The sequence below is a fragment of the Carassius auratus genome, chromosome 4 (assembly GCF_003368295.1).
Source record: "Carassius auratus strain Wakin chromosome 4, ASM336829v1, whole genome shotgun sequence".
In the NCBI taxonomy this organism is placed as follows: domain Eukaryota; kingdom Metazoa; phylum Chordata; class Actinopteri; order Cypriniformes; family Cyprinidae; genus Carassius; species Carassius auratus.
Genome location: NC_039246.1, coordinates 7553130 through 7571648, shown reverse-complemented (window position 1 = coordinate 7571648; position 18519 = coordinate 7553130). Strand labels below are relative to the sequence as shown.

Here is an 18519-nt window from a genome sequence, read left to right as displayed (position 1 = left end):
AGTCTCGCCTTGCTTTGGATGTGATCTTCAGATGAAAAAGCGGCTGACACATTCTCCCGATACTCTTATATACTGTAATCACGCCAGTAATGACGTCATGGGCTTTCGTTGGCCAATGTTTTTGTCATGTTTTGATTGTATAGGTGCATCTCAATAAATTTTAATGTCTTTGAAAAGTTAATTTAATTCAATAAATTAACTCAAATTGTGAAACTTGTGTATTAAATAAATTCAGTGCACACAGATTGAAGTAGTTTAGTCTTTGGTTCTTTTAATTGTGATGATTTTGGCTCACATTTAACAAAAACCTACCAATTCACTAGCAAATTACTAATTTGAATATGGTGAAATGCCAATCAGCTAATAAACTCAAAACACCTGCAAAGTTTTCCTGAGCCTTCAAAATGGTCTCTCAGTTTGGTTAACTAGGCTACACAATCAAGGAGAAGACTGTTGATCTGACAGTTGTCCAGAAGATAATCATTGACACCCTTCACAAGGAGGGTAAGCCACAAACATTAATTGCCAAAGAAGCTGGCTGTTCACAGAGTGCTGTATCCAAGCATTACATTTAATCATTTACATTTAATCATTTAGCAGACGCTTTTATCCAAAGCGACTTACAAATGAGAACAATAGAAGCAGTCAGGTCAACAAGAGAACAACAACAGAATACAAGTGCCATGACAAGTCTCAGTTAGTCTAGTATAGAACGCATAGCCAGGTGTATATCATTTTTTTTTTTTTTTTTTTTTATTAAATGAAAAAGACAAGAAAAGGAAAAGTACTGGTGTTAGTAGGTTAAGTGCAGGCGAAAAAGATGAGTCTTTAGATGTTTCTTGAAAATGAGATTGAGATTGGGAGGTCATTCCACCAGCTGGGCACAGTCCAGGAAAAGGTCCGTGAGAGTGATTTTGAATTTCTTTGGGATGGCACCACAAGGCGTTGTTCAATTGCAGAGCGCAAACCTCTGGAGGGCACATAAGATTTAACCAGTGAGTTTAGTTAAGTTGGTGCCATGCCAGTGGTCGTCTTGTAGGCAAGCATCAGTACCTTGAATTTGATGCGAGCAGCTACTGGTAGCCAGTGTAACCTGATGAGGAGAGGAGTAACATGAGCTTTTTTTGGCTCATTGAAGACAACCCTCGCTGCTGCATTCTGGATCATTTGCAGAGGCTTGACAGTACATGCAGGAAGGCCCGCCAGGAGAGCATTACAATAGTCCAGTCTGGAGACAACAAGAGCTTGGACAAGAAGTTGGGTTGCTTGCTCTGACAGGAAGGGTCTAATCTTCCTAATGTTGTATAAGGCAAACCTGCAGGACCGGGTCGTTGTAGCAATGTGGTCAGTGAAGCTTAATTGATGATCCATCACAACTCCTAGGTTTCTGGCTGTCCTCGAAGGAGTTATGGTTGACGAGCCCAGCTGTATAGAGAAGTTTTGATGAATCAATGGGTTAGCTGGAATCACCAGGAGTTCAGTCTTTGTAAGGTTAAGCTGAAGCTGATGGTCATTCATCCAGCTAGAAATGTCACTCAGACAGGCTGAAATGCGAGCAGCTACCGTCGGGTCATCAGGCTGGAATGAGAAGTAGATGCATGTTAACAGAAAGTTGAGTGGAAGGAAAAAGTGTGGAAGAAAAAGATGCACAACCAACCGAGAGAACCGCAGCCTTATGAGGACTGTCAAGAAAGAATTGATTCAAGAATTTGAGTAAACTTCACAAGAAATGGACTGAGGCTGGGGTCAAAGCATACAGACGTGTCAAGAAATTTGGCTACAGTTGTTGTATTCCTCTTTTTAAGCCACTCCTGATCCACACACAACGTCAGAGGCGTCTTACCTGGGCTAAGGAGAAGAAGAACTGGACTGTTTCTCAGTGGTCCAAAGTCCTCTTTTCAGATGAGAGCAAGTTTTGTATTTCACTTGGAAATCAAGGTCCTAGGGTCTGGAGGAAGGGTGGAGAAGCTCATAGGCTAAGTTTGTCATGATCCTGCCCTCGTGTCCTTGATTTTTCCTAGTCTTGAGGCAGGATCATGACAGACCCTTGTTTTGTGTACAAGCGCATGGCCTTGTCTTTGGGCCATGTGCTTGTGTTGTCTCGTTCCCTTGCCCCGCCCCCCTTGTTAACCTAGTCGTGTCTTGATTGTCCCATCTGTGCCACCTGTCGTGTCTTGATTGTTTCCCCTATTTAGGTCTCCAAGTGTGCTCTGTCTTGCGTCGGTTCATTGTCATTGAGATTTGTACCTGTGATTGTGATTGTTCCACTCTGTGATTGTTCCTTAAAGAAGTGTTTGTATTACCGTGAGTGTTTGTTTATAGTTAGTATTTAGAGTCCTTGTTTATCTTGTTAGTCCAGTCCTGTTTTAGTTATTTAGTCTTTACCATGCTCCGTGTTTTCCCCCTCGTGGGTTTTGTTTTCCCCTTTTGTAATAAACCCTTTGTTTGAGAATCCCTGTCTGCACCTGAGTTCCTCCCTTACCAATACCTGACAGAATGAACCGACCACCAAGGAACTCAGCAGACAGGAGGCAATGCTGGATGGCATCAGCCAGCCAGCGAGATTGTTTTGAGGGCTCTCGCCTTGTGGTGTTCCGGGGGACCAGGGGAGGTCGTTCCGGAGTGAGCGGGCGAGAGGAGGAGCCCCAGAGGTCCCCACCTACCCAGCTGCCGGCGATCCCGGAGGGTCGTGTCCTGGCCGTGGCAACCCTGGGGGGTCAGGCAAGCCCCTCCCAGAGTCCTGAGGTGCCCTCCTCAGCCAGCAGTCTCCCCATGAAACGAGGGAGACGGTTTTCATGGGAGTCAACTTCTGAGTCTTCGGCGTCCGAGACTGCCCTGCCCGAGACCAAACTCCCCCAACCCGCCTCTGACCCAGCTGTGGCCTCTGCACCGCGCCCAAGGAGGAAGAGGAGGAAGAGGGGGCCTGCCGGTCCTGTGACCCTGTCTCCTCCCGTGCCAGCAGCGGAGAGCGCTGGCGTGCCCGTGCCAGCAGCGGAGAGCGCTGGCGTGCCCGTGCCAGCAGCGGTGGGCGTTCCCGTGCCAGCAGCGGAGAGCGCTGGCGTGCCCGACCCAGCAGCGGTGAGCGTGCCCGTGCCAGCAGCGGTGAGCGTGCCCGTGCCAGCAGCGGTGAGCGTGCCCGTGCCCCCGAGCCGGCAAAGAAGAGGGCAGTATGCAAGTCGGCAGTCGTGAGAGCGCAGGAGAGTGCCGCGGCCGACTCTGCAGCAAAGACTTTAGTTCAGTGTATCTCATCTCGTAAGGAGATGCCAATTGTCTTAGCGGCTAAAGCCTTTTCTGATTATTTGTCTAGTCTTGTCCGTATCCTAGAAGTCCCCGTCAGTCCTGTCTTGTCCTCAGACCCTGTCCCCAGAAATCCCGAGTGTCCAGATGTCGTCTCCCCGTGTCCCGTAGATGTCGTCTCCCCGTGTCCCGTGAGTGTTGCCCCGTGTCCTGCTGATGAAGTCATGTATCCTGTTGATGTGTCCCGTAGATGTCCCGTGTCCTGTTGTCCCCCCGTGTCCCGTAGATGTCCCGTGTCCAGTAGATGTTGTCCCCCCGTGTCCAGCTGTCGTCTCCCCGCGTCCCGTAAGTCTTGCCCCGCGTCCCGTAAGTGTTGCCCCGCGTCCCTTGTCTGCTCCTATCATGTCCCCTGTCAGTTGTCCCGAGACCCCTCCCCGCCCCTCACCACCCAGACCTGCCCGTACCCCCCGTCGTCAGCCTTCGTCCTGTCCTCCTAAAACTCCTGCCCCACCCACTCACCCTGGTCTGCCCCCCATGAACTTTGTGGTCCCGCCCCCTCCCCTTCCCTGTTTGTTTTTTTTGTTATGTCACCCTAACCCTGCCATTGTGTTTTCATGTTTGCCTTTGTTATTATTAGTCATGTCTTGTTGGTTTGTGTCTGTGTCCCAGTCTGTCATGTCAGTCATGTCCCGTGTTTGATGTTCCCTTGAGGAGCGTCTGGAAGCCGCTCCTTAAGGGAGGGGTTCTGTCATGATCCTGCCCTCGTGTCCTTGATTTTTCCTAGTCTTGAGGCAGGATCATGACAGACCCTTGTTTTGTGTACAAGCGCATGGCCTTGTCTTTGGGCCATGTGCTTGTGTTGTCTCGTTCCCTTGCCCCGCCCCCCTTGTTAACCTAGTCGTGTCTTGATTGTCCCATCTGTGCCACCTGTCGTGTCTTGATTGTTTCCCCTATTTAGGTCTCCAAGTGTGCTCTGTCTTGCGTCGGTTCATTGTCATTGAGATTTGTACTTGTGATTGTTCCACTCTGTGATTGTTCCTTAAAGAAGTGTTTGTATTACCGTGAGTGTTTGTTTATAGTTAGTATTTAGAGTCCTTGTTTATCTTGTTAGTCCAGTCCTGTTTTAGTTATTTAGTCTTTACCTTGCTCCGTGTTTTCCCCCTCGTGGGTTTTGTTTTCCCCTTTTGTAATAAACCCTTTGTTTGAGAATCCCTGTCTGCACCTGAGTTCCTCCCTTACCAATACCTGACAAAGTTGCTTGAAGTCCAGTGTTAGGTTTCCACAGTCTGTGATGATTTGGGGTGCAATGTCATCTGCTGGTGTTGGTTCACTGTATTCTTTGAAAACCAAATTCACTGCACCCATTTACCAAGAAATTTTGTAGCACTCCATGCTTCCTTCAGCTGACCAGCTTTTTGGAGATGCTGATTTCATTTTCCAACAAGATTTGGCACCTGCCCACACTGCTAAAAGCACTAGAAGTTGGTTAAATGACCATGGTGTTGGTGTGCTTGACTGGCCAGCAAACTCACCAAGTATTGTCAAGAGGAAAATGAGAAACAAGAGACCAAAAAAAATGCAGATAAGATAAAGGCCACTGTCAAAGAAACCTGGGCTTCCATAGCACCTCAGCAGTGCCAGAAACATTATCACCTCCATAACAGGCCGAATTGAGGAGGTGGGTTAAAGCAAAGGGAGCCCCTACCAAGTATTGAGTACATGTACAGCAAATGAACATACTTTACAGGAGGCCAACAATTAACTTTTTCTTACTGGTCTTATTAAGTATTCTAATTTGATGAGATAGTGAGATGGTTTTTTTTGTTAAATGTGAGCCAGAATCACCACAATTAAAATAACTAAAGACTTTAACTACTTCAGTCGGTGTGCATTACATTTATTTAATACACGATTTTCAAAATTTTAGTTGATTTGTGAAATAAAATGTTCTACGACATTCTAATTTATTAAGATACACCTGTATGATTCAGACACCAGCCATGCCAAAGGCATTCCCTCACAGTGGCCTCTAGAGGATGCAGTGTGTCAGGGAACCATGGTTACATATGTAACCTGAGACGTTTTCACTGTTTACACTGGTTTTCGGAACATCGCCACCACTCAGCTCCTTTTGTGCAACAGCAGCTGTCCTGTGCATGTAATCTAAGCTCAGATCTAATTGGATAGCACATTTCATCTGAGATTGATGTGGGGGAAAATCAACACACAGGGCGGAAAAAAAATCCTTGCTTTTTTGCACCACAAACGATCGTGCCTGGTGTGAATAGCCCAGTAGGGATCTATTGTTTTGATTCAAAAGCTTTATCACGCCAAACATTCGCAGCAAATTTTCATGTTCAGTGTAAAATAGCCTTAATATTGCCTAATTTTAACCACAACATCCTTACAGCTCAACATGGTTTTATTAAAAAAGCTAAAGAAGCCATTAAAATGGTCTTTAATTCACTGATTCACTTACATTGCTTTCTGTCTTTTTGTGTGATGCTTCAGTTTAGCTGTTTCTGTCAGTGTGATCACAGATGGTAGGTTTGACAGTGTCACCTCATTTTCACAGACGATTTCTCATTATATTCCCTTGATCCTCTCCACATCTATCATTTGCTTTTCTATTAGTGCCAAGGTGTTTCACATCAGGAACAATCATAACAAACAAGATGACAAACAATACAAAACAACATGCAATCTGCACAGTAGGACACTGTACATGTTTGCAACACAAATATAAATATATTATCTAAAATTATTTGTCACCACTGATATTTTGTAGTGCAAGTGATCCATTACCACTGTTTTCTCTCTTTAAATAGATTAGATGGTCTTGCATGCCCAAAAGTTATCTGGTGGAGCTACCAATATGGCCGCCAAGTAAACTGTCTTTTCTTGAAAAGGACTTTGGTTGAAGTTTGCTAAACATTACCAAAGGTCACACTTCATTTTTTTTTAAATTGCCAATTCTCACTGAAAATGAATAACTTTTATTTGCTGCAAACTTCTGTCCATTTGAACGTCCCTTAGGAACAATCACTTCTCTCCAGCTCCTGTTACTACTGCCTGCTGGTTTCACAGTGACTTCGTTGGAGCCAGACGCCATTAGTCTGGATAAACAATCTCATTTTTGATGAAGATCTCATAGAAAAATGTCAATCATGTTCAGATGATGTTCTAAGGCGGCTAAAAGCTCTGAGCGTTTATTACTGCCATGTGATTTGTTGGTAAATGAGGTTGTATAAGGTCTGGTTAGGGGGTGGGTGACTTCCCATGGTTAGTAATTGTCTCCACCTACGGCCGAATTAGATTTGCTTGAATGAAACATCCTGTTCAAGTACACATGCTATTTAGTAGTTTAAACTGCCCTGCTGTGCCATTGAATTGAGGGTAATGTTGCCTTCCATTGCTCTTGACTATTATAGGTTGACTCAAATGAGTTTCGGCCATGAACACCTGTGGCCTTTTCATGTTTTTATTGCTGGTGTGCCATGCATGTACTGGTTGGCATTAAGAAAAGATTTGTTCCCCTTTTATTTCCATTAATCTCATTAATCTCCCTAAAACATGAATCTCCTCCAAATTACCTTATGGACTGTGACGGAGAAAAATGTGCAACTTGATCATTTGTATGTTCTATAATAAGGCTTATGCTCTGGATAGAGCTTTAAAACTCTAAGGGACTCCTTCACCTTCAGCTTTGCAGAGGCAAGTGGGATGTAAAGGCCTCTTCAGTCTGTAGTTATGGACCTCTGAATCAGATGTAATTAAAGAAAAAAGCAATCCACTTTCCAAGATCCACTGCTCTTCCCAAACATTTTAGATTCTGTATGAGACTAGCTACCACATTTTTAATTACTTTCAATTGTTTTTCGTACATTCATAAAGATTGAAAGAATAGTGCGCTGATACAGAGGTTGCCAAGTTGTTGTACTGTTGCTTTGCTAGTAGATGTTCCAACTCAATTGCTGCATCCAGATTTTGGACGGGATCACATGGGCTTCACTAACTGTAGACGTTAAACGTCCATTACTCTTTAAATTGCACAAATTTAAATTGAACTTTGAAAATATGCCCAATGGAAACATGTCAATTTCGCAAAAACGCCTATATATCATTAAAAATAGAAAATGCTTACATACGGTTGTTTTTCAGGCAATTAAAAAATTACCTGTTTTATGTAAATGTACAATTTACAGGTCACCTGGACTACATAAAAGTCACATGATCATTCTTTATTGTACTATAACCACCAAGAAACACCTCAAACGGGGCAGTTCTCAAATATAAGGAGCTTTCCTTGCCATTTATGGTTTTATAACATCTTATTTACACTGCACAAATCTGTGGCGCCCAGAGCTGATCACAGCCTCTCTAGTCAATGATTTATACCAGCTGCGTTGCGACACGTTTTAGAAGCAGCTCTCCATGCATGCCTTTTGTCTCCTTCAATAAAAATAATGGTTGGTGTGGTGGATGCAATGTATGTAAACCTACCAAAATCTATCACCATGACTAGTGACAAGAGGAAAACAAATATGTTTTATTATGACTTTTATAAAATGTCACAAAGGTCTTGTGCAAATCTGTAATGGAAACACATACTGTCTGCAATTTGTAGTTTCTATAGTTGGAACCTGGGACTACTGGAACCTAAATGATTGAACTTCTTTTTAATCAGCATTCTGTTACCAATGCACATGGAGCATTGCATCAAAATACTCTGTACCACAATTCATTATTGACCATTCCTTTAGGTCACCACAACTTTGATGCATCGGAAGCAGTTTCTGATGCCCATTTTACCCTAATTCACCAATTCCTATTGAAAACAAATGACTTCTGGGCACTTTGATGCTGCAAATGTTAATGCTTCTTAGGTTTACCAATATCCATACAGTGTTCTCTTGTGTACTTGAGTACTTTCCATAGTTTAATGACAACACTGAACCATGCCTGTAATTGTGTTTCTTTTAGTTATTTGCATATATGTGCGTGCAAGACTATTTTCTCACCTCCTCCACAGTCTTTTTCCTCCTCTTCAATGCTGCTTTTGATAGTATCATACTCCTCGTCAATGTTCTGGTTGCCACGGATTTGGCTGAGTACGCGCCGGGCCTTCTGGGTAAGACCTTTCTGGATGAGCCAGCGAGGACTCTCGGGTAGGAAAAGGAACCCTAGGAACTGCAGCAATGCAGGGACCACAGACAGACCCAGCATATATCTAATCAGATGAAAAAGAAACAATATTGGAAGAGAAATTAGAGAAATTGAAGGAAAAAAAAAATTCTTAATAAGAATACACATGCATCCTCAGCTGGTGCCTACGCTTTGTTGCTAATTTATGAGTCTTCAACTGATTTGAACAAAACATGATTTTAATGGTAAAATGGTATAGACTGTTTTTATAACAATCCCAGTTCTGAATCTTTTGCAGAAATAAACAGAATTTGATTACGTTAAAGATAATTAAATTATCTGTATTCTCTTTTTTTTTTATTCCTTTAACAAGATTACAGTGCAAATCTTCTATTTCCACTGAAACAATTCGTCTGCTTGTTTTCCACACTCTCATCATTGTATGGATTATAAAATGGGGCTGCATGAATCAAACTAAATTTAGTACGACTTACAATTAAAAATTTCAATGTGAATACATTTTGTTTACTAGATTTTTTACAAACTTTACTTTGATTCTCAAGTAAATGTATGGTGTTTAATGGAGTTTCCATATACATATCAGATCAGATTTCTCCAGTAGTTGCCAGTAAAGCCAATCCATCATAACGAGTCAGCATTAAAAGTCGTAATAACTCATACAGGTAACAAAATCATAAAAACGTAGTTGACTCATACTAAACAAACAATCTAAACATTAACCTATTAAGTTTAATAAAATATATAAACATGGATTACTGAGTTGTGGTCATGACAGTTTGTTGGTTAAGCAGTTAACCTTTCATTTCCATAGAGTGATTTGTGGTTTTGCTGCTTGGGTAGATAAAAGTAAATGGAAACATTTCCATCAAGTAGATATTATCTTTATAACATTTTCGCTCCCAGAGCAACATCTGCAGAGACTGAGGAGGGTATTTTACAGCTGGTTTAATGTTTATTTTGTATTGTTCGGAAGGTTTATATTAACAGGCTATATAGATTGAGAATGATGCAATTTACAAAATCTGCTCTACAGGAAAATTATTTTCAGTAGGCCTGAGGTTCACATAACACAGAGGTAGTCAATTCAACACAGTGAATAGATTATCTCATCACATTTAATTCAGACTGCAAGCTTGAATCTCATTAACTGCTTATACCATGGTGCCATAGACTATGAGCATCATGAAAATTGTTCCATTTCGCTAATTCTCAAAAAAAAAAAAAAAAAAAAAAATATATATATATATATATATATATATATATATATATATATATATATATATATATATATATACACACACACACACACACACACACACACATATACATATATATATATATATATATATATATATAGTTCCATATTTGATCCACAGCAAATAAATAAGAACAATTCTAGATTCAGTGCAAATTCTGCAACTGGGCCACTCATAAAAATATTGCTTTTTGATGGTCATACCTCCAGCCTTCATGCTGCATGTAGCTGAAGGCCCCATCAATAACACTGGCTATGAATTGGCCTGCTGTGATGAAAAGAGTGTTGATAGTGACCAGGCGTCCTCTCAGGTGGGGCGGTGAGGTTTCAGCAATGTACACAGGAACAGTCATGGATGCAATACCTGAAAGCGTAGATATATAGCAATCAAAACTATTCTCTGGTTAGAAAGTGTAATTACAAAAGGCACACATGTACCTTAAAGGAACAAGTCACTCAAAAATGAAAATTCTACCCTTTAACCTCTTGTTCCAAACACGTAGAATGTTCTTTCTTCAGTGGAACACAAAACTGGAAAACCATTAAGAATACTATCTGCTCTTCTCCATAATGTAAATGAATGGGGACTAGGACTCTTAAATGACATACATGCACCATAAACATTTTTTCTTTTTTGCAATTTTGGAGGTTGACAGTTCAAGCTCCATTCGCTTTCATTATATTCAGTTTTTCTAATTTTGTTTCACACAATACTACTACTACTCATAATATATATCTGAAACAACATACCTGTATAGGTCATTATGACAACTTATGATGAACTTCTTGATTTTAATGAAAAAAAGTTTAATGTTACATGTAAATGAGCAAATATGCATGCTTGCGTCTAAATTTAATACTGTATTCATGCACCACACAATAAATTTCCCGAACCCTGAAAGCTTTATTACACTGACATTGTCTCAGATCTACAAAAGACCTCATCTTGTGGGCTTTGTCAGAGGGTTACACACAGGAATATGTGACATGCATAGCGAACATGCTTTGTGTACCAGAGTTCCCTACCAATCACATGGCTCTCAAGAGAACAATGATGATCCAGCCAAGCCATATCCGTCTCATTTCCACCAATTACATCACAGATGTGTCATATTATGCAAATGTTCAGCAAGCAAGTGATTTCTGGAATCATAAGGACACCATGAAATGAGAATTTGCTTCCAATAGACTGGGATGGGAAGGAAAATTGTAATGTGGTGCGACAGGACCAATGTTGACATGATATTTACACAGGAGAGCAAACAAAAAGACCATGCCCACATTTATCTGACAAGGTCTACGACATAACTGCTCGCTATAAAGTCTATTAATAGCCCTGGTTCACTGTCGCTCTCGTTGCCCGGCAGACAACGCACCTGTTGCCATGGGAACGCCTCGCTGCTTGCCTCACAAGGAGGTTAATCAATACTGTGATACGGCAGCTGTTATTGGCATTTCTTTTACGTTTTGAAAGACGGATGTGATTTCACATGAGCAAAGGATGTATTCTCCTCAGTGATGCAGGTTATGCAACAATGCCATTCACAGACAAATCTTTCTTTCTTTTTTGTGTGGGAAGACCACAATTATGTCACACGAAAGGATCGTTCAAAATGACAAAGATGTCTGTGTGGAGAATATGATATTTGTTTGATAAACATGCCACCTCATTTTTCACATTTGGACAAAACATCAAAATGTTCACCTATACAGTGAAACCAAAACTCTCCCAGTTTCATGTTTTTTTTTTTTCTCCAAAAAGTACCTATACATACATTACATTTCACTTCAGTTTCCAGCTGAGCTTAACACTAGTGGTAATAAAATACCAACTACTTTTATTCTTGCTCACACAAATTATGATTACAGAATCATATTATAAATTGGCATCAAATAATCAGTCATGTACAGTAAGTTGCCCAACACCAGGACATATTTTATGGACTTCACCAAATACATTAGTAGGTGTCTATTTTAGACCAAATCTTATTCCAAATCACATGCACAATTAGCGCCATGTCATGTTGATTTCATGTATTATTTTTATTAGCTGGTCAGCAGAGGTGGAAAGTAACAAATTACATTTACTCGCGTTACTGTAATTGAGTAGCTTTTTTGTGTACTTCTACTTTTTAAATCTTTTTTTTAAATCTGTAATTTTACTTTTACTTAATAAATTAATGAATCGCTCCTTGGAAACTACTGCAGGAAATAATGGGCAGGAAACTAAACTGGCGTTAAAATCACAAGAAAGATGCAGATGAACAAGATGTAAACCGAAATGGAAGCCCCTCATATTCTGCTGTTGAACTCAAATGAAATGAAGTAAAGCCCTGGCCATATGTATGTTCTATTATGCAGTGTAAGCTGTGTTTACCTATGGAGACCAAACTAGCAGCTTATAAAATCTCGATATCAACCCTTTCCGAGAATGTACGAATGTGCATCGTTGCATTTGTGGTTAAAATTAAGCTTTGACAATGACAGTTTAGCAACAGTCTTTGTACAAATTAGTCAAAAAGACAGTGGTGCAGGGTGTGCGATATATATACTCTGCGATAATATCGTAATTGTTGTTTTAACAATGTGTGATTTTACATTATCAGTATTTTGCCAAAAACCAAACAAAACACTCCTACAGATCCATGAGTTCTAGTAGATTAGTGCACGTGTGCATTTAGAGTGCGTTCACTCAGTGCAGTTTTTTCTCCAAAAATCAGCTTCATCGTATATAGATTTTATATAGATTTTATCAGTTCAATAAACAATAAGTAAATTAAGATTTTAGACACCATATTGCCTGTTTTCGACAACAAAAATAATTCCAAACACAGCCAAGGTAGCACAGTTTTGCATCTCTGAGCAATGACGTTCGATATACGTTCCTACGTTCGATATATATACTCTGCGATAATAGCGTAATTGTTGTTTTAACAATGTGTGATTTTACATTATCAGTATTTTGCATAAACCCAAACAAAACACTCCTACAGATCCATGATTAGATCAATGTTAAACACTATTGCTAAAAATGGTTCTCATTCAAATGAAACATTTTCATAAACTATGTGTATATGTTTTTGAGCATGTGGTTAGCTCAGCAGCTAACTCTATAATCAACTATGAGCCTGGGGAGAGTTATTACTGTGCTGCTGGTAACAAGGTTTCTATGCTGAAGTAGAAAAATAACACACGAAGGTAGATACGTAAACAGACAGCGAGTCAGCTCACTAGGCTTTGAAGTGTCAATATGTAGCTATGTACCGAAAACACAAACAAATGAATCACAGTTTACATGGACATTGATGTTGCATGAGAGATACTGTGTGTTGAGTGTTATATTTCAACATTAATGGCCATCAGTAAATCTGCTTTAGAGCGCTAGGGAATACTTAGCAAGTATCAATTCACTGACATCAGTATACAAAATAAGATTTCGCGAGTAGAGTACATCACAATATCAATACTGCAGCTCGGCCCTAAAGATGTAACAGTCAGTCGGAGGAAGTGGCGGTTGTCTAAGTTGTTGTGGTGTTTTGTGTATATCTGCTAAATAAACTGTAGTTGCTTTTGCTTAGGTTTACTGTTCTTTAGCTGTAAAACTAGAGAGCGGACTCATTAGTGTGAGACTCCCAACTGAAGCTGTAGCAGTCCTCTATTATTTGAGACAGGGATTTAACGGAAAAACACATCCACTTCATTCAGCAGTCTACCCCAGACACTCAACGTGAGAGGCCATCGCTTTAATGGCCTTTCACTCCACAAGGATAGTGGAGTCATGGAGACAGCAGGCGTTTGCTAGAAGAGTTTAGCTTCTTCTCTGATCACGCCAGACCAACTGAGCTGTTACTTTACACCATCTGTGATTAGCACAAGGCTCTGTGCCCGGTTTGAAGGAACATTAAGGTGAGGAATTGCCCAAATCCTTTGAGATGGGGTTTCCAAACACTGGCACACATAATGAAAGAACATACACCTACAGTGTCCAGTATTTTGCTGTCTAAACTATGCTAAATAAAAATAATGGGCTGAGGAAAAGGTCATTATTTTGATGTTTCAACTGATCCTGGTTTTGCCCTCTGCTGGTTTTGTGTTTTTGCAAAGGTCAGTGTGGAAGTAATTGGGCTCAATCGCTTAAACCAGAAGTCAGTGGTCAATTATCAGATCAGTGACCTTTCAAAAAAGTTACAAGACAAATTGTTCCTAAAAATAATTTGAAAATAGACTTGAAATGGAAAAAAAATACATTACACGTTCCAATTTCTTGAAGATAAGTATGCATGGTTATTGACTATTATACACAGATAAACAATGATTGGCTTTAAAAGTAGTAGTGCAAAATATCTTTGCAAATATGGATTATGGTCTACGGAGTGTAATGGGTCAAATAGTGACTCTCTGGATTTAAGCAATCAAGAAGGCATTAGTTAGCCAGACAATATAAGGATTGAGAAAACACCAATCTTCCCTAATGACATTGTGTAATCCTAGACAATAAGCATCAGGCAAAATTGCTCTTTCCAAATGCTCACAGGATATCCAGCTGATTCTTGGAAGCTCTGTACATACATTAATGAGAAATACCACTTGAGCTACTGGAGCTCTGTCAGTCTTACCACCCAATCAAATCATGTGAATCCTTCTGCCTCTGTGCTAATTGCCGGTGATAAAAATAGGTCTGAATTTTCAATGAAATGCTGCATGAAATTTGATCAAAGCCTGTGCTCTTACACTATGACTCACTTGGGTTCCTTTTAAGCAAAGCAATTAAAAAGACTGTTTACAATCCTTTAGGAAAATCAACCACATTTAACATACATTAAATAGCCTAACTGTTTGCATTTATTGAAACATTACATAAAAGACCAAAAAAAAGTTTCATTTCCCAGAGTTCCCAACTCCAAAACAGCTGAGCCAGCTAATCAAGGACTGCTTTAGAAAGCCGAAAGTTTAGGCTGCTGACTTCTTGCCTCGCTGCCTTATCAGGCAATGACATTGCAGGCAGCATTTGCACACAAATTAACCTCAAGAAACGGACTTCTGAGGCACAGCAACGATTTAATAATCTACAACAATTAGAGTGAGCAAATATTTTATTACTATAATAGTAATGGAAAAAGTTGGCCAAAAACACAAACTGAGCACCAGCTGCAACTTTCAGCAGCATCTTTATTTTTTTGCTCAACGGTTAAAGAACAGAACGCTTAGGAATGATTTCCATGTTGTACAGTGAGAGAGGTTCAAAGATTCAGGCCATTGTCCTGGTCTTGCAACCAAAGAGAGCCTACGATACAGCATGATCACACATGATCGTACAGTGTGTTTGCTTTTTGATTCACGTTTAATAACCAATCAATAAAAATGTGACACAAAATCAACGCAACATCGTGGTAAAACATAAAGCTGCTTACCTCAAGCACTTATCCCTTTCTCTTTCACTGCACACAAGAAAATTACAACTGCTAAAATGTGATTTATCGTACTCTTTTTGTTTACTACTAGCGCATGCTTATGACATTTTATTCTTCTATAGGAACATGTCTCGCAGCGTACAAATCAACAAGTGTCCTTCCCTGCATTCCATTCGGAAGGGCTCATCTATGCCCTAATCCATTCATAGGGTTTACCCTCCGGTGTGAGAGCTTCGAAGGGTTGTAGGGGACCAAACAACTGTATCTTAAAGGGACCTTCTGCGTCATCTCCATGTGCCACAATGGAGGCACCATCACCATGCAAAGAATCTGTGCAAAGGATCATGGGAGCCCAAAGTGTCCACCAGTTGTACACTTTGAAATCCTTCATTCTAAAGGGCCCTTTGAAGTGGCCAGTTTTGAACACTTTGGTTTGGAACTTCCCTTCAATATGGTTGATCTACATAAAAGTCGTAGCCAAGTTTATTAGATGCATGTCACACAATGTGACAAGCAATTATCTTATAGGATTGCTAACATCCTGCAGTGTGTTTAGGGCTTAAGTTCTCTGTGTTTGTGTGTGTGTGTGTATGCTGATTGGTAAATGGTGAACAGGTGTGAGTGCAAACAAGATTCAGTGGTCCAAGAAATTGGAACAGAGGGTTTCTGGAGAAGGAGAATCCGAAGCCAATGAGGGCTTGACAAATAAAAATCGAAACAGAGTGAAGTAAATATAAGCATTTTGTAAGAAAATTATTCTATAAATGTTTTAAAAATTAAAACTATTCCCCAGTTTATGCATAATTTCAACACAAAAAAATAATTTTGCATCTGTTGCATGTAGTTTATTTAAAAAAGGTAACTTTATAAAGTGTTTCATATGGTTTTATTGACGTCTAAAATGTTATATTCTAATACTAAATTAACCTTATCACATATATTTAAAAAAATATATGTTAGGTTAAGCCAACAATATTTAAGGATAAAATCAGGTACAGATAACTCTTTAGGATGACTCATTTTACAGTAAAGTGATATTTTACCATAACATTATTTATAAATCAACTTGATGTATAATCATTTGTAGGCTATTTGTTATGCATTTCAATGGCATAAATCGATTAAAACTCAAAGACAATAGGACAAGACTCCAAACAACCTCAAATTTACTATAGTAACTTTTCTGATGCCAGAGCACTTGATGAATTAGCATCGGTCAGGTGTGTCTCACTCACCCAACCCAAGTCCCACTATGAGCCGTCCAACCAGCAGAGCCTCCTTATTAGGCGCAGATCCCAACACTATCGCCCCGATGGCGAAGGTGAAGCTGGCCATGAGGATGCACACCCGGCGCCCGAACAGTCCGTTGAGATACCCGCCGAGCAGCGCGGACACCGCCGCCGCGGCAACAGTCCCGGACACCAGCAGCTCTTGCCACAGGGCACTTACATTCATGTCCCTCTTGAGCAAAAGCATCGCTCCGGACACCACCCCGGTGTCATATCCGAACAGAAAGCCGCCGATAGCGGAGAACACGGCCAGGACGTAGACGAATCCCGGCGTGACATCCTGCTGGAACTGTTTGCGCGCCGCACGCTCCAGGTCCGCCGGCGCGGGGGACGTCGCTGAGGGACCGGCGCTGCTGAGGCTGGCGCTGGACGGAGCTTTGATGAGACTCCGCTCTCCATCATCCGATGCTCGCTTCTTCCTCTCGCCCATCAGGTTGCTCATACTACGCAGATTATAGTCATCGCTGGATTTGCGTGACATAAGTGAAAAGCGAGAATAAATGTGCAGAGTGAGTCAAAGAGGGTGAACTGGAGAAGAGGGCTGACGTGAGTCTAGCTTGGCGTGCTGTTGTTTTGTTGGTGTGGTTTTATGAATGGTCTGTCCGGTCTGACTCCTCACAAGTTGTGTCACGCCTCTGTGCTTCAAGTCTGGAGGACCAGAGATGAGCGTGAAGGCAAAGGTAGAGCTCAGCGTCATCGTGACGTGCGCATGGCGTCAAAGAACTACACATCAACACACATGTGCATAGAAGTACATCTATTTGTCAGATAGCTTCTTCTTCTTCTTAATCTCCCAACACCGTAAAAAAATATTTATATATTTATATTTATGTAGAATTATTTTTAAATGAAATTTATTTGCACATATATAGGCTACTCTTTTATAGTGAATATTAAAATTACATTTATTTATTTATTTATTTATTTATTTATTTATTTATTTATTTATTTATTTAAGCCCTCCATAATAGACAACAAGCCAGATAGCCAGTGGTGCCCGCAGAAAATTTTAATATGGGTGACCAGATGAGGCCACAGTAAATCCTAGGGTGGCACATTTAATATTTAAAAAGGGTTTGCAACATTGACAAAACAAATTATATCTCTGGGATTTTATTGATAACAATAATTAGACAATATTTTGCTGAGTTTATTATTTTGCTGCTTATATATATATATATATATATATATATATATATATATATATACACACACACACAACAATTACTATGAGTTGTTTTCCACATCTTTGTGTATATGAGAAAGTAATTTATGTTGCAGACATAACTTCTTTTTGAGTGTTTTATTATAATTTATTTTAGTTTTTTTTAAAAGGCATCGAATATCGGAATGACCCAGATATTAAATTATTTGTCATTTAGAACCTATCAGTCATCCTGTAATTGCAGTTTAATTATGTTTCATTTAGAAAATGACCTGACCATTGAGTACTTAATAAATCTTTATCTAAATCTTTATAAATCTGATAAATTTTAAATCTTTCACAGCAAATCATAAACTGATATTGAAATTTGTTCATGTAAAAAATGTTTCTAATTAATTAATTTACTTATTATAATTTTTTACAAAAACTTTTACAGTGTCTACTTGAAAAGCAAAACCTTTCTGATAGCGATTAAACGGTTTTGGTTAACTAATTTTACTGGGGGGGTTAATTGGTTAAATTTTTCATGCTTCATGCTTTGATAATGGTTCTTGGAGCCTGAAGATTTAAATTAACTTAATGCATGAAATGAAATAAAAATGCATTTGCTTTTAAATTCAGTTCAGTCTTACTGGAACTGAACAAAAATCATTTTGTATCCACTTGTATTTATTTTTTCTATTTTATTTTATGTGTCTGGCATGTTTTCTAGACCCAAATGTAAAATCAAATTGAACTTCTGCTGCACATACAGGATAAATAAGAATTACTGTTATCCCCAGACATGTATGTTTCCACAGCCCTGTGATAAGCTGGGCCTGTCTGCACTAAGTATGATCATTCTAGGCTGTAATGGTCCATATTAGCAGTTCCCACTGTCTCATTTAAGTCTCCTTAAATACAAACAGGCACAAATCTATGTAATAGAGACAATACTTAACATATAGTACATTAAAACACTGAGCACATGATTAAACTATTTAGCAAACTCTTCTG

General features: G+C 39.8%; 1 protein-coding gene across 1 annotated transcript in view; it reads right to left on the bottom strand.

The window, feature by feature from the left end:
* The window catches only part of slc2a13a (solute carrier family 2 member 13a), a 72818-nt gene extending 55667 nt beyond the window's left edge, over positions 1–17151 (bottom strand). The window contains exons 1-3 of the mRNA XM_026225285.1: positions 16305–17151; positions 9863–10022; positions 8259–8467 (exon numbers count right to left, since the gene is read on the bottom strand). Coding sequence (XP_026081070.1) covers positions 8259–8467; positions 9863–10022; positions 16305–16839 — 904 coding nt within the window. The 5' untranslated portion in view covers positions 16840–17151. The remainder of the gene's footprint in view (positions 1–8258; positions 8468–9862; positions 10023–16304) is intronic.
* Between the last annotated feature and the right edge of the window lie 1368 nt (positions 17152–18519).